Source organism: Crinia signifera, chromosome 1, assembly GCF_055691185.1.
Source record: "Crinia signifera chromosome 1, ASM5569118v1, whole genome shotgun sequence".
NCBI lineage: Eukaryota > Metazoa > Chordata > Amphibia > Anura > Myobatrachidae > Crinia > Crinia signifera.
Window position 1 is genome coordinate 111,484,852 of NC_139217.1, and position 16,293 is coordinate 111,501,144.

The following is a 16,293-nucleotide window of genomic DNA, read 5'->3' on the forward strand; positions in this document are numbered from 1 at the left end:
CCTCATTATGCTGGCAACCACTGGATCAAAATAGTAAGTGCTTTAATTTATATGTATGATCCTGTTGTTGGGTGTATGATTCATTCCGGAATGCGCATTGGAGAAGGGTGGGGAGAATCGTAGCTGCACCCACAATTACATATTACAAATGATATTGGGTCCTCTCATTTCTGCTCATATCGGAAGACAGTGTTGGGTATACAGCATCGTGATGGTATCACAACAGTTAAGTCCTCCAATTTACATTTGCAAAGTAAGTACTGCAGTTTTTCGAGGCGGTCACCAACGTGATACTTAAGAATCTACCAATTTTAACCTGATTCTAGAAATTTTTCAGGAACATCATAGATGACACCAGAATTCAGATATCTTCAAGATATTTGTCAAGTTTCTTAGATACATTTGGGCTGCTCCATATTGCAAGTCTTTGAGATTTCCAATATATTACTGGGTTTATTTGGCAAAACAATCTATTACTGTTCAGTTAACATTCCCTGTTCAGTACTGAGCAGTTCAGAAAAATAAGATGGGCAGAATGAAGATTATTCTGCACCATATGTTCAACAAAAATAGGAGTATCCCTGGTTAGAGGTATGGCGAGATCTTCAGCCTCCATTGCAGCATTTTTTTTCTGATAACAGGGTTCATTTTCAAGAGAAGATGTCACCTTCCACACAGTACATGTTCAACCAATGATTTAACCAGCATGACATCTATCATGGCCTCATCAGTCAGCAGTTGTGATTCCTATTAAACACTTTATTCTGATGTGACATCTAAGACCGTATTTTCTACCACTATAAGCCAAACATCAGGTTAGCCATCATCCTGTGGAACCATAGTGCTCCTGCTTATTTGCACAATTCCAGACACATTAGTCTCAAGGTCACAGCACAATAACTGGCTGCACATGGTGACCCTACACCAAATGAAGTAACTTTATAATGGATATTCTGCCGTTTTATTTCTTTACTTATTTTGAGTTTGCTAGAGTTATTCTTATGAGACCGCTGCACTCGCCACGCTTCGGGCACGGTGGCTCGCTGCGCTCGCCACACTATATAAAATCAACTCCATGCGTAGTTGGATAGTAGGGGTATGAAAAAATGGGGTGCATTTAACATGGGAGCCCAGATAATACATAAGTACCAGGAATTGTTCTATAGGAAAAACTATTGTAATCACTAAGGGGGATCCTGGCCTGTTTGCGGTGTGCCCCGACAGCAAATCAACAGATGGGATTCAATGTCCTGCCTGCTGATCGGCAAAAAGGGGCGTGGCCACGAAAACTGCTGTGGATTGTCAATCTGCGGATGGAATCGTGACAATCCACGACCGTTATCGGCATAACGGGCCCGACAGCTTCTAAAGTCGGGCTTGTTCTGCAGTGATCCTTCTTCAATGCGCTAAAGACAGCATTAAATAGGGCCTGCCGCTATTTCCCTCGCAGGTAATAGTGGTGGGAGATTACATACCCCCCTAAAACTGTAAAGTTTACACACATAATATTTGTGTAGAGTGGTAGGAATAAACTTCCAATTTTGCGTTGTGTTTCCTAAACAAAAAACACAGCTAATAGAGTGAAAATGTGAAAGTAGCATCGTCTCACTCCACTATCGATAATGCTCATGTCTAACATCTGCACAATAAAAAAATGTAGAGCAGCATTATGTGAAGGATAATCCATCCTTCCACTATACAAAGTACTTTTGTGCTGATAAGGGGATATAATTGTAGGATACTAACCATGGTCTATTGCTGCTTTAAGCGTTGCTTCAGGATGTGTCGATCCAAGGGGGTTCCGAACAAACCGTCGACGGCGCCTTAAGTCATCTTCCCAGTAGTCAAGGCGCCAGAACTCCCGGGGACGGCTACAACAAAACACAGGGAGCACACATGTTACACATTACATAACAGCATGGTAGCTGCAAATTTTCACAGAAAGCTTTCCTTGTTTGCTTAGCTCTTTCTCTAACTTTCGCTATTAAAACTGTCAGCGTTGAATAATACAACTTATTAAATGCTTCTTCGCTGAAGAGCATCTTCTTTCGATGCAGCATTAAAATTCAGTTTCAATTTACGCAGTTTATTGTTTCTAGAAAAAGCTATGCGAGAAAGAAACAACTCTAAATGTCAGCGGACCCATCCAAAACAAGCCGACGAAGAGTTGTAACTACATTTACAGTATCACTTACATTACACAAAGCTATAAATCAGTCCGAAAACTAAAAGAAAGCAGCAGCTGGTTTAAGGGTTTGTTTGTTATTGTTGAACATTTTATACTTTGAACCACAAAACACTTTTGTACCACCTTTGTGTAAATATTAGACACTGGTTGATGATAATAATTTGCACCACAATAAATTACTAGAGATGCTGTTCTACTTCTGAATATAATGATAAACTCCTATTTACAAATAAAGTGAGTAGCATGAGATAGACAAAGACAATGGTCAGTATTCAATGCGGAGGGCGAGATGTGACAGCGAGCAGTGCTGCCTGCTCGCTGTTACAGCTCGCACGGTCAGTATTCAACTGACCCCTTGCATATGCCCTTTCCCCCTCGCTAGCTTTTTGGAGCGAGGGGGAAACTGAGGATGCGGCCGCTAAAACAGCGAGACTCGCGGCTAAATGCAGCAGGCTCCCTGAATTAGCCACAAGCCTCGCTGTTTGAGGGAATCCTCGTGGTCCTCTTATAGCGAGGATTTCCGCACAACGTTGAATAGGGTGAGCGGCCGGTGCGGGGGTTAAACAGCGAAGATCGCTTGTTTTCGCCGAGCCCCTCTGTTTAACCCCCTTGTCGGACGAATTGAATACACCCCACAGTATAGACTGCAAGCTAGAAAGATTTCAATGGGCTGAATTTAAATAAAACAAAAATAAAATTTGTATATTACTGTACTAAAGGCAAAGTAACCTATATCCCTGATCTACATCTGCACTTATACAGACACATTCTTCTTAGTTTCAGTCTGTCTTACTAATAATTTCTCTTTAGGTATGTCCTTGAAAAGAACAATATCACTTTTCCATCTGAGGAATTCCTCTTCTTGGTAGGAAGGTGAAATGAACACTAAATACATCATTGTAAAATGAATTGCTGACAGTGTGATCAACTTGCCTGCACACTAGTGGCATGTGCTCCGATTTCAGGCTCATTTTGGCCCCAGCAGGGCATCTCACCCAGAGACTGCATTTATAAAACAGAATACGGAATAGGCTATTATAAATATAGGATAGCATTACCTATATTAATCACAGCCTGTCCCCTTTCATCATTTTTCTTCTTAATTTGTTTCTTTCCCTCACAAGGTCAGTAAATCATACCGAACACCATTTGCCCTTAAAGTGTTAACTTTAATGAAAATCTTGCTTGTGCCTATTTGGTGCGTTATAATAAAATATTACTCTGTTTAGATGTGCAGGAATTTAATTAAAATCATCTTCTAAAATATTCATAACCTTTAGCCTCTGGGGGTAACAAAATCAGATATGCAACACTTTCATTTAGTGCCTGCAAATAGAACAAGCACTAGAGATTCTATTGTCTATGTTATTTCCTAATAGTAACAGTGGGGAGCGGTGGTTATTCCCAATCACAGGGGGAGATCTCTGCTGATATACTCGTCTGCGTGAGCAAACATTTAGACTTCTGTAAATATGATCTGCAGCCTTTGACACAGCTCAGGGTTGTCCAATACTGTCATGCAATGGGCCATAAAGTATGTACTGTATGCTATAAACACATACTGGTCATGATATACTATAGCGACTATGATGTCATCAGGAGAGAGGGAAAATATACACCGATCAGCCATAACATTAACTCCACCTGCTTAATATTGTGTAGATTCTACTCGTGACACCAAAACAGCTCTGACATAAAATGACATGGGGCCTGATTCAGGCCCCATCGCTGCTGTGCGAAGTTGCAGAAGAATGCGATCAGATAGCCGCCGCCTAGACAGAGTGAAAACGTGCCCTGTGCAAATCTACAATTGACTTGTGAATGGATTGTTGATCGCATTCCATCTGCAAATCCATACTAAACTCAACATCACCATTATTTTTCCAGTCTGTTCAAGAGTTACATAGTTACATAGTAGGTAAGGCTGAAAAAAGACTTGCGTCCATCTAGTTCAACCTGGTATAGATATCCATTGCTGATTTGGTAGGTTCTGGTATTTTACAGACAAATTATATTTCTTATTTGTACCCATGGAGGTTTTTCTCCAGTAAATGTTTGTCCAACTTTGCCTTGAACGCATTTAATGAGCCAGCCGTTACCACCTCTCTGGGAAGAGAGTTCCAGAGTTTGACTGTTCTGACCGTAAAGAAATTCTTTCTACTAGCTGAATGAAAGCTGAGTGCCTATGTAACTCTGACCCTTCTACAAGTCTGCGATAGACAGGCTGTTGGAGGCCAATGCGAACATCACGAGACCTCCCTGAAAACGCCTGGGCCCGCCTGCAATTTCCCTGACACTCCCAGGAAACAGACGGTTACTAAACACAAACAACGTCTTCTTATCCCTCAAATTGTGAGGGGATTGCGATTAGATTAGATGCTGCTTTCTGTTGCTGTTGGCCTTGCATATGCGCACTACTATCCTCAGATAAATGATGCACGTGCACCGTGATGTAACAGACACTGTGATTCATCAGACCAGGCAACTTTCCTACATTACTCTCTGATCAGATGGCCCCTGAAGAAAACGAATAGCAGTTGAAACTATTATGTTTGAGTGATGGTTCTACCTTTTTGTCTTGAATGAGGCATGTGCATGTATGTACGCATGTACGTATGCATGCGTGTGTGTAAATGCATTCTTTGCCGGTTACATTGACCATAAATAATTTGAATTGGTCCTGGACCCCTGACACAAGCCACCCCCTGCAAGGGTTCTCAGGCAGCCTAGGAACACAGATAAAGAACCACTGGTTAAGGGCATTATTATCAAACACTACTATACACTCTGTGTACAGTAATACGTTTTTGCTATATATATCCTTTTCCTTGATAAAGCCGCTGATTCAGTGATTGGAGGCGGGGAAAAGCGTTGGAACCCTACAAACACTGCACCAGAGGGAGACCACACAGAACACAAGCAGACCATCTATCCTAAGGTGACTCCAGATAAAGTTGTCTACAAAAGGTGATTCAGCACCATCAACTGGGAGACCCGAGGAATTACAGGTGGCAGCTGTAAGGTACCCTCATTATAAAGTGTCTGGCCAGACAACAAATACCTGGACAGTCTAAGTATAAATTAACACCAAAACCTAACCACTAACCCACAAATTGAATGTTTACCTAACCAGCCATTTCATTTGAACCAATTAACATACTAACGGGACTGTGAATACCCTCAAGGGAAGTGCAATTCTAATTAATATGTTTTAACAAAAATCCCTGCATGCTATATACAGTCACAACCGGTTGTGCTTAATTTTTTTATTTATTTTTTATATATATTTATTTTCTTAAATTTTACATGTATGTTCTATGATGTGTTATTATGTTATGATGTGTTATTATAAATACTGTTATCCCCTTATTGCGCAGTTCTATTTCTTTCCTTTTCTGTTTGCTATTTTGGGGCACTGAGCTCGCCCTCTTAGAACAGCAGCATTAAACGGGAAGTGACAGTATTTTTGGGTTTTGTTACTGGTGTAAACTCGATTTATCCATGGCGCAGGACTCTGCACTTTTTGTTTTGTGTACAGTAATATACCTCATTCACAAATGTGTTTGAACTATGGCCCCATGTGGTGCTAAAAATGCCATTAACAGTAATGGTGCCCATACACTAGTATGATTTGGGTCGATCTCACCTGATCGGGGCAAGAAATTGGACCAAATCCGATGTGTTTGATGTACCCCTGAAGTCCGATGCTCGATCCCGTGCACATTGGACCTGAGCTAGAGGTCGGACCGGTGGCAGGGAACAGGGTCGCATGCGATACATTGAATGTGAAAAGGACCAACATCCTAAATACCAGTGTAAGATGTTTGGGGCAAAGCACTGACGTATCTTGCAGTGCTGTACCCTGAGGAAATCATGACGCCAATCACAAGAAACAGGAGGTAAAAGATGGCCATTTCCAAATAAGCTGATAAGATGGTAACTCTTAGAATACAGGAACTAAACGTTGCTTTACCCTAGTTAACCATCCTTTGGTAAGGACTAAAATCCTGAGTCCATAATGTGTCTAATCTTATTAGTGGCTGAGGTAATCCAGCAGTTTCTAGTCATACATGGTTTTGGAAAAGAACATGAATTGCTTTGACTATAAATGCAGATCTGAGCACGTAGTTGCTCAGCAGTAGTAATGGCAGAGTAAAAGTTTTCTTTAGATTTAAAACTTTAAGTCTAGCCAAAAGCACTAATAACCTAGCACTGTATGTACTATGCTTTTAAGAAACAAATGTACATATTTGTAAAGTTATAAAAATAAATCAATAAAAAATAAAAAAAAGACTATCAAAGGCTAAAAAGCAGGACCAGCAAAGCACCAGAGAACAATTACACTAAAAACTAAGGCCGTTCATGAAGCTGGATTAATAACGGAAACGTTCCCATTAGTGATTCTGGAGAAAAAGCAGGCACAGCTGGCTATGTGTGTGTTTCTATGATTGTCTGAATAGACTGCATGGGTACTTCATCATTCTGTTTTCTTACATTTATCTGTTAAAATTATTATCAAATATCAGGCAGACTGCAGTTGGGAATCACGCACTGCTCTGGGTCTACGGGGAATGGTTCAATGAGGGTCTATTCATCAGAATGGCAATCGGTACAAGTAATTAGTTCCCAAGACTAGGATCTCCTGCAAGGCTTATTTCAGCTGGAGACACAAACATATGACAATGCAAAGCTAATGAAACCTGCTAAAATGTGTTAACCTTCACCGCCATCAATCCTTTCAATTCTCCTGCTTCCAATGTTATGCAAAGATGGTAAATTATTCATCTCTTTGGCTGGCACCACAAGACAAACCCTCTAATCTAACACTGAAATAAGGGTTAATGAATAAATTATTATACATTATTCAAATTCTCCTAGCACAGTAAGAAGGTACACTAGATACACAACTGGATGGGAAAATAAAGTAGTGATTATATATAAAAGCCAAGAAAATAACTCCAGCCTTATGTGAATATGCATGGTACAGGAAGGAGTGGTCTACACTTAGTGATTGATGCCTAATCTTCTTAACAATGGCTTCCTGCTGTTACTAACTTGGCGGCAACCTGGAACTGACTGTTCCCTGATAGTACCGACACCTTTGGTTTGATTCTTTTGCATGGCTTACCAGTGATTGCTCCAGATTTCGCCCAAGTTACGGGGCCTACACAAGTCGCGATTAAGGGGTATTTTTTAAGAGATCTCACTAGATCGCTCTGAAAAGGCTCCTACATTGCTCCGTGTGTGCGGCCCCGTGCGTCGATGTCACTCAGACGATTAATATCCAGCACGCTCGTCAAATCTATTTAATCGCGGGGGTCAGGCGAACACTGGCCCTGACAGATCTCATGGAGAACACTGGCCCTGACAGATCGTTGTGCAGCGCTGTGTGCTGAGCAATCCAGCATCACTCAGAACACTCATTGCTACCTGTGTAGGCCCCATTACTCTAGTTGTTTATTTTGTCTTAAGTGGTTTTGTACCTGTGGAAAATACATTGTGTGATAAGCTGCACTGGGTGTGGATTTGTTTACTGGAAATGACATTGCAATACACCATGTATTTACAATTGCAGTTCTGTTTGTGTATTTGTGATAAAGAATTGATCCCCATACCCAGTGTGCAGATACACTACATTACTATTATGTTTATTTAGAAGACGCTACAAGTGGTTTGCAGCGCTGTACAAAGGGCACAAAATTTGAACAAGACAGGGTTACAACCGTAACTGGGGAAAAAAAACAAAAAACAGTAGACCAGGCACTGCGGCCCTCCAGCTGTTGTGAAACTACACATCCCAGCATGCCTTGCAATCGTTTTAGCATTCCCTAATAGCAAACTGTGGCAAGGCATGATGAGACTTGTAGTTTCACAACATTTGGAGGGTCATAGTTTGGACATGCCTGCAGTAGAGGTAACAATTAGCAGCAAAGTTCTTAGTACACAATACAGCTGAGATGTAGGGAAGCAGAGGAGCAGTCTGCAAGTTACCAGGGGCAGGTTGCCAGTGGTAGAAATTTATGAAAACAGGTGAGAAGAGATGCGGGTATTGATGGTAGATGGGTAGGAGAGCTTTAATTGATGTGTGAGAGAAGAGGGCTGTGAGATCAGGAGGGAAGGGTACCCTGCTCCAAGGAACTTACAGTCTGGAGGGAGGGGGAGACAAACAGGCAACATGAGTTGCAGCTAAGGAGGCCTTAAGGCAGGTCTTGAGCATGGCAGGATGGCAAGGACATGAGGCGGCAGGTAGAAAGAGCAGATTCGGTACTAGGTAACATGTAACGATCTTGTACATGTAACAAATATCAATTTATTCTTTCATTATCTTTCACACTTTGGTCGTTATTGAATTGTCTTGTCGTGGGCTATTCTAGTAGCCTTGATAAGTCGGTTTATCAAAGATATTGTTTTACCTGCCTCACTGAAACATGCATTGGATAGCCGAAAAAATAAAAAACTGGCGAAACAATGAGAAAAAAAAAATACTTTATTTTTTTTTAAGTATTTTTTTGCAGTTAATGTATTTTCGGCCCTAACTGAATATCGCCCTTAGTCTTTCTCTAGGAAATAAGATGCTTTGCCAAACCTATTCATCAAACTGAGGTAGGATTTACTGTGGTGATGGATTGAAGAAAAAGAAAAATATAGGAAGTATTATATTTAGATTTTTTTTTTTTTTTTAAGTAGGGGGAAAAAGGAGTACCAGCAGAGGGAAAAAAATATACTCAAATGAAATACGGATTTCCAATACATAAATATTTCATTTTGGTAGACAGATAAAGCAAACATCCAGTAGGGTAACAAATAAAAACCAAAGTAGAAAACCGATAACAAGTGTACCATGATCAATATAAAGTGCAACAATATACGCTGGCATTTAAATACTATACCTGACATAAGTTTTTTTTTGATAAGCTGCTTGCGGCATTTCACATTCAAATAATAAGCAAATAATAATTCAAATAATAAATACATAGGGATTCTATTAAAGACATTATTAGGAATAGCTAAGGGAGGGCCAAGCATGTAGGGTTATGTGTATGGGACTAAGAAGAATGGAGGATGGAAAGAACCAGAGTTATGAAAGTTGTGAAAGAGTAGTAGAATGTGCCAGGTTGACGGAAAGGGGATGTAGGCTTCTGTAACGAAGTCTAAAATATTTTAAGTCCGTAAAATCCGTTACAGTCCTCCGTTTCACAGATTTTTGCAGCTTTATAGAAAGAGTGCAGGGCAAATCCTACAGCAGCTCTACCAAATCAAGTTAAGTTAAGGCTTTAACAGAAATAAGTGGACAGTCTTGAAGAATGACAACATTTTATGCGGAAGTTTGCCAACAATAACTGTTCAGAGAGCTGCTCTTATTTTGTCTGTAATGTAGTGGTCCCATCTACAGTCTTAAGGTCCATACACATAGGGTAATTTTGAGCTGAAAGCCGTTCAGTTTTACAGTTTGGGTTGCTTTCAGCTCAACAGTCGGCAAGTGTGTACAGCCCAGAGATGAGCATTGATGCACAATCCCGCACCATCGCCGCCCATTTGCTGGTATTACCAATAGATGAGCGGAAGAGTGGATGGATTTCCATAACGTCCCAATTCGGAAAGCTATCCACCCATAGGAAAATCGCTTAGACAGGCAAAAATTGCTCAGTGTGTGAGCACAGAGCGTTTTCAGCATAACGATATTTCCTATCATTGCTCTCCATGCACGCTGGACAAAAAAACGACCAGTATGTATGTACCTTAACACATAAGGAAAAGTGATGGGTAAAGAAGAGGAGACCAGTGTTGAGAGATCCATGGTAAAGAATATCTACAGGGACTTTGCTTGCATCCATGAGCATACATGAATAACATCATACACGCTAACCAAGGTTGAACTTGATGGACGCAAATGTTTATTCAGCCTTAACTACTATGTAACATTGGGGCAGATGTATTAAGTCTTAAAAAGAGATAAACGATATGGTGATAAAGAGTGATAAATATCCAGCCAATCAGTTCCTAACTGTCATGCTATAGTCTGTGCTTGGAAAACGAGTTAGGAGCTGATTGGCTCAACATTTATTACTCTCTTTCTCAGCCTCACATTAATCTCTTTAAGGATTAATACAACTGATCCTATGTATGTTAGCTATATACATAATGCTGCTGTAGTCAATTACAGAGAAGTACCTACAATAAATTAGCCATCTTGTGTCTAGTTAGGAGGCAATGTAACTGAAAAAAGACATGGAAGCAGAGCAGCAGATATAGCTCGGGGAGGACGAGGCAGAGGTGCCTGCAGGGTTCACTTAGTACATAGTTTTTATATAGTCATAAAATATCTGCTGTCAAATCGAGTGTTAATAATTACATAAACAACACAAAGGCTCCTAAAAATGATACAAAAGGAGTGCCATGAGTATGGGTCCTTTCGAAAGCCTGGTTTTAACAAATTTGTCAGAGAACAACCTGATTAATATTATATAGTCTCCCTTATGTCACCAAAATCACTGTCACCTATAAAGGTATACAGTAGTGTCTGGCACTAAGACTTTTGCAACAAATATTTCAAGTTCTGTAAGTTGTGAACTGGGGTCTTAGACTTTCTTCCAGCACGTTCCATGGATGCTCGATTAAATTAAGATCTGGTTTCAACAACTTTAACATATAAATCCTGAACCTTATCCTGCTGAAAATGGCCACTGCCCTCAGAGAATATCATTATCATAAAGTGGTACACAAGGTCTTTAACAATGTTTAGGGCAGTAGTACATATTAACGTAACATCCAAATTAATGTGTTACCCACCTCTGGCCGCTGAGGGGACGGGGGCTACTAATTTACCATGTCTAGAATATTCTACTCATCGTTATCCTTCTGTTAAAGGGTTAGCCTTTCCATGTCAGTGCCTCCACTCAAGTATCCGTATATAATAATGGGTCTACTTGGGAAAACCCACAGTGGTGTTGGGTAAAGGACATTGATATAAATTATACAAATACTTACAATTATTTATTCTGTTAGAATGCCTCAACACTGCTCACAGACAAATAATAGTTGTAATACTTTTAGTGGAAGAGATAATAAAGTAACTTAACATCCAGTTAAGTAGTTTAACATATCGTTTAACATATGAGCTCTATATATCTTTAAGGGACATTATAACAATAAATTACCTTATAATAAAAATATAAATGTATAAAGGTTTACACCCATACTCCTCACTTCCCAATCCAACTACTGCCAGATCCAATGTATTTATACTCATTAGGATTGTACACTGTGCTTAACACTTCTCACCACCTGGACAATGCTTTGGAGTCCCAGTGCAGTTCCAGGTGTCTATACATTTCTATTACTATGTAACAAATATATAACTTTGTAAATAACATAACACCATTATACTGCAGTATAATCATATAAATATTTGGTCTATATAGGGGTAGTCAATAGCAAAGTGCTCAGCGGTGCACGTTCTGGCCCTTCTCTTTGAAGTCTTGAAAGTACGGAAGAGTTCATACCCCCACTATCCACGTTGGCGCAGGGGGACGCGGAATACACGTAAAAGTAATCCGCATCCGCTCGCCATGATTCGGGCTCAGTGACTCGCTGCGCTCGCCACACTATATTAAGTCAACTCCACGCCGACGTGGATAGTGGGGGTATGAAAAGGTCGGGAGGATGCGTTCCGCTGCCGCTCGCCACGCCTCGGGGTGGCGTGGATAGTGGGGGGGTCAGTGAAAGCTCATTGTATGTCATACAAGTGTATAGCTAATGGCATCGCACCCTATAAAATCGCATGCGATTTTGAGGGAGGTGCGATGCGATCCCGTGGGGCCAACAGAGCAGTGAAAAAAATGACATTAAAAAAATCGCTATGCGATTTTACTATGGAGAATAGACCTGTACGCTTACAGCGTACTGGGCGCCCTGCTAGGAAACAAGTACCTTTTATTATCCCCTTTTATAAGATGTAGAGTACTAGCCACACAGAAATCGCTCAGTGCCATGGCATTATTGCCAGATGTTTTGAATGAAACCAAGAACATGCAATGGTTTATTTCCTAGCTTTGATACTTTTTAAATCCAATTTGAAACTGGCATTTTATTTGCCTTAGTAAAATAAACATTTTATTCCATTATTGTAAAAAGTATAATCACTGTTATTATGTGAAACCCTTTTTTTTTCATATATCCTAACTTTAGATCTAGTTTTATAATTTACTAGAATATGTACATACATAATAACAATTAGTTGAACAATTATGGGAATATGTTCATGAAATTACAAGTGACTGCACATAAAATAGAGTGTTTTACCTTGATATCACTTATTTCCATAGATCACAGATTGAACCATACAAAATAATAAGACACAATGGCGTATTCACCATTGCATAAACATTTATTTGTACATTTCCAGTCACAGATGGAACTTACACCGTCCTAACATCCTAGTATTTAACAAACCAATTTCTGACAACTTTCTCCACATATGTATACAATGTAACAAACAGGTGAGGATTTAGAAGACTGAATGGATAAAATATTTGGTTTTAAAGCCAGACTATGCTGAATTTAGCACACGAGCATGTTCTGGCTCTGGAGAAACTTTGATAGCACTCTTATTTCAATGTCTGCATTTTTCTCCTTTTGACAAAGACAAATGGTTGCCATCAATCAAGATCCAATCGGGTGAACGGAGAGCCATGCAAATGTATCACTCTTTACTCGTTTGCCTGCTATTTGTGCAGCCTTTGCCACATATTATTTTACAGAATGATCAAAAAAAGGCAGCCATAACAGATCATTCACACCCACTGTAAAATTAACTTTCATGAATAATGAACGGTTCAAGCCTCCGATAATGTATATGTTCTACAGGAAATGCAGCTAACACTTCATTTTCTCACTGGAAGATTATGTAAATGATACTATATGACCTTTATCATTCCAAACAGGACATGCAAAATGCATATTATTTCATACATCATTGCAAAGCTAGTCACTTCCTTGTGGAGAAACAGTCATTTATAATGTTGTGAGCGAAGCGCAGAGACTGCTACGGAATGATTTCTGTCTCACATTCTCTGGATTTTCCCCATCTCCATCACTTCATACACCGATAGCTAAAATTGTACTTTGCTTGTATTATACAGTGCAAAGGTGAATCTATTCTGCACTGCTGTATATTTTATACTAACATTATTACATTATACACAGTGTGCTTTCAAAAGTATAATATTCTCCACAATTTACAATGTAACTACAGTCAGGGCAGCAGACATGAAGCAGTCATTTCCTGCCATCCACCGGTTATATCTATAGTTATAGATTAATAGAATGCCACATGGCTCAGTTACTTCCAGTTCTACATTACTATAGTTTTCAAAAATTGACACCAATTTTTCTGAAAAAGTTTCAAATCCTCACAATATATCCTACATTCTACATCACTTTGTTTAAAGTAGAACGTCATGCCCATTGCGTGAGAACGTCATGCCCATTGCTAGAAATGTGGGTCCATGTATATACACATATTTCTATGATTTTGGGGTTTACAACAGCAAACACAAATGTTTATAAACACATGCAGATTGAGACGTCACAGGGGCTTAAATTCCCTTGACACTGCAGGGTCTTCCCCCTCTGTATGCTTTTAGGATAACCCACGTTACACCATTCAAAGGTAAAAGTAAAGGTTTTCTTTTTGAGATGGGGAATTTGTCGGACACCTACTCTTAGCAAATATACCAGGTATATTGGGTACCCACTTGCACTCTCTTATAACCCACTGACACTAAGTCAACTGCTATTGACATGTGCCAGCGAGCACTTGCACTTACAGGAAAGCAATATCAATGGGGGTCCCTACTGATTTACCTGCAGTGAGTGCAAATACATAGTACATGCAGCTGCTAAAACCACAAAACAATGATCCAAAAATAAATAAAATGTACGAAGCAAAACTTAACACAAATAAGACTATACTTAGAAGCAGCAATCACATTTTGATGGTCATTGTGGGTGATGGATTAAATGTTGAAAAAGTAGGACTTCAGCTTTGTACTAAGTAATGCTTTGCGTTCCATGGTGGTAAATGGTATCATGGCCCGAGCTCACGCAAACTCTGTCAACGTCATTCCATAATGATGGATCATTTATCACACTGGAAGCATCACTTTGATAGCTCACCGTTAAGTGAGACATTAGGCTGGAAATGGCTTTCATGATTGAAATGTTAATATGGATGCTACCAACTCAGTTGGTTGTTTGTCCTTCATAAATTAAATATATTTTTTAGTAATATATATATTTTTTTATTTACACATTACTTTTGTAAAATCCTACTCTCATTATAATTAAGACAAAACAACCATTTATTCATTCAGGACTAATTACACATATACTGCCAAAATAGTGTGAGTGGCAGAAGGCCTACCATGAAATACTACTAGAACAAACCACCGTCAGCTTGAAGATAGCATACATTACTTAGAACGCAAGTCATACAATATACACAGTAACTATAGTGCATTGCTTGTAATGCCTTTGTATTATTAGATCCATTAAGACATTTTTTGAACATTTTCTTCACTGCCTACTAAGCATTTGAGCCCCCCCAGAGCCCACATTAGGTTCAGCAGCTATTGAACCGCATCGATACAATGTAGTTCATCTGTTTTGGTATTGCGGACAAGCCTGGAGGTCTGACATTATTATTGTGCATCCTTGCATGGCAAATCTGCATAGTTAAACTGAAAAAAAAGTGGAATCAAAATTTTACTCAGTGTATGAAAAGCACAACATAACAGATTTAAAACCTGAAAAATGAATAAAATTTTAAAGGCAATATTTTTTTCTTCTTTCTCTTAACAGAATTCTTTCTCTGGATCCCAGATGATTCTATTACATGTTGGTCTACAAGCACCATTCTTACCCATCTATTCCCGTACATATCTTGGGTGAAATTTAATAGGATGAGAGATTCAGAAAGTGAGAGATTTGGTAAGAAATATCCAGTTTTTTTAACACTGCAAAATCAAACTGGTTTTGCAGTGTCAATGATTGCAGCTTTTAAAAAAACCTATAGATTTCTTACTAAATCTCTCACTTTCTGAATCTCTCATCCTATTAAATTTCCCCCATAGTCTCACTAAACAGGAGTCCCAAGTACAGTAGGAGGTGGTTATGGATCACCTGGTCAACAGTCAGTAGGTCGACGTTAACAAAAGGTCAACACAATCAAAATGTTGACATGAAAATGGGAGACATAAAAAGGTTGACATGAGTTTTCAGGGGGGTTTTTTTGTGTAAAAATCAATACCTGAGCATGTGGATCGCTAATTAGTGTACAACATACCACTGGATGGAACGCTTTGCTCGCCATGCTTCATGTTCACAATTGTAAACCACGTGGATGGTAAAGAATGCAAAAATGTTACAAATACCAACTTCAAAAATGAAATATTTTTTAATATTAAAAATATTTTGCACTGGAATCACTTGGAAGACTACTACTAAAATAAACATGATATATTATGTGTTGAGAAACAATTTACGGTACTTGAGTATTATCACGGCGCCCATCGCATCACATACCTCTAATTAAGGCATGCAATGGACCCGATTTGAGGCTTTTCCCGGGATGAGTGTACAATTTTATAATATTACAATATTATAATGGCATGCGATGCAACGCGATTTCAATGTAAAATACCCACCCAAACCCGATTTTTAATTGTATTCCCACCCTGATGGGTAATGACAATGTTAAATGCCCCCCATTGTTAACGCCACCCCACTATCAACGCCAACCCGAATACTTGTGAAGTAATGCGCGGGGCTCGCTGCGCTAGCCACGCTTCGGGCTCGGTGGCTCGCTGCGTTCGCCACACTATATAAAATCAACTCCACGCTAGCGTGGATAGTGGGGGTATGAAAAGGTCGGAGGCCGCGTACCGCCGCCGCTCGCCACGCTTCGGGTTGGCGTTGATAGTGGGGTGGCGTTAACAATGGGGGGCATTTAACATTGTCAGTACCCATCAGGGTGTACAATGTAAAATCGGGTCTGGGTGCCTGTACAATTAAAAATCGGGTATAATCGCGTCTCATCGCATGCG

General features: G+C 39.6%; 1 protein-coding gene across 2 annotated transcripts in view; it reads right to left on the bottom strand.

Moving 5' to 3' along the window:
• Positions 1–16,293, bottom strand: part of LRBA (LPS responsive beige-like anchor protein) — a 544,849-nt gene that overhangs the window by 247,587 nt on the left and 280,969 nt on the right. For both annotated transcript variants that reach the window (XM_083171504.1, XM_083171512.1), the window contains exon 37: positions 1,747–1,871. In XM_083171504.1, coding sequence (XP_083027630.1) covers positions 1,747–1,871 — 125 coding nt within the window. The remainder of the gene's footprint in view (positions 1–1,746; positions 1,872–16,293) is intronic.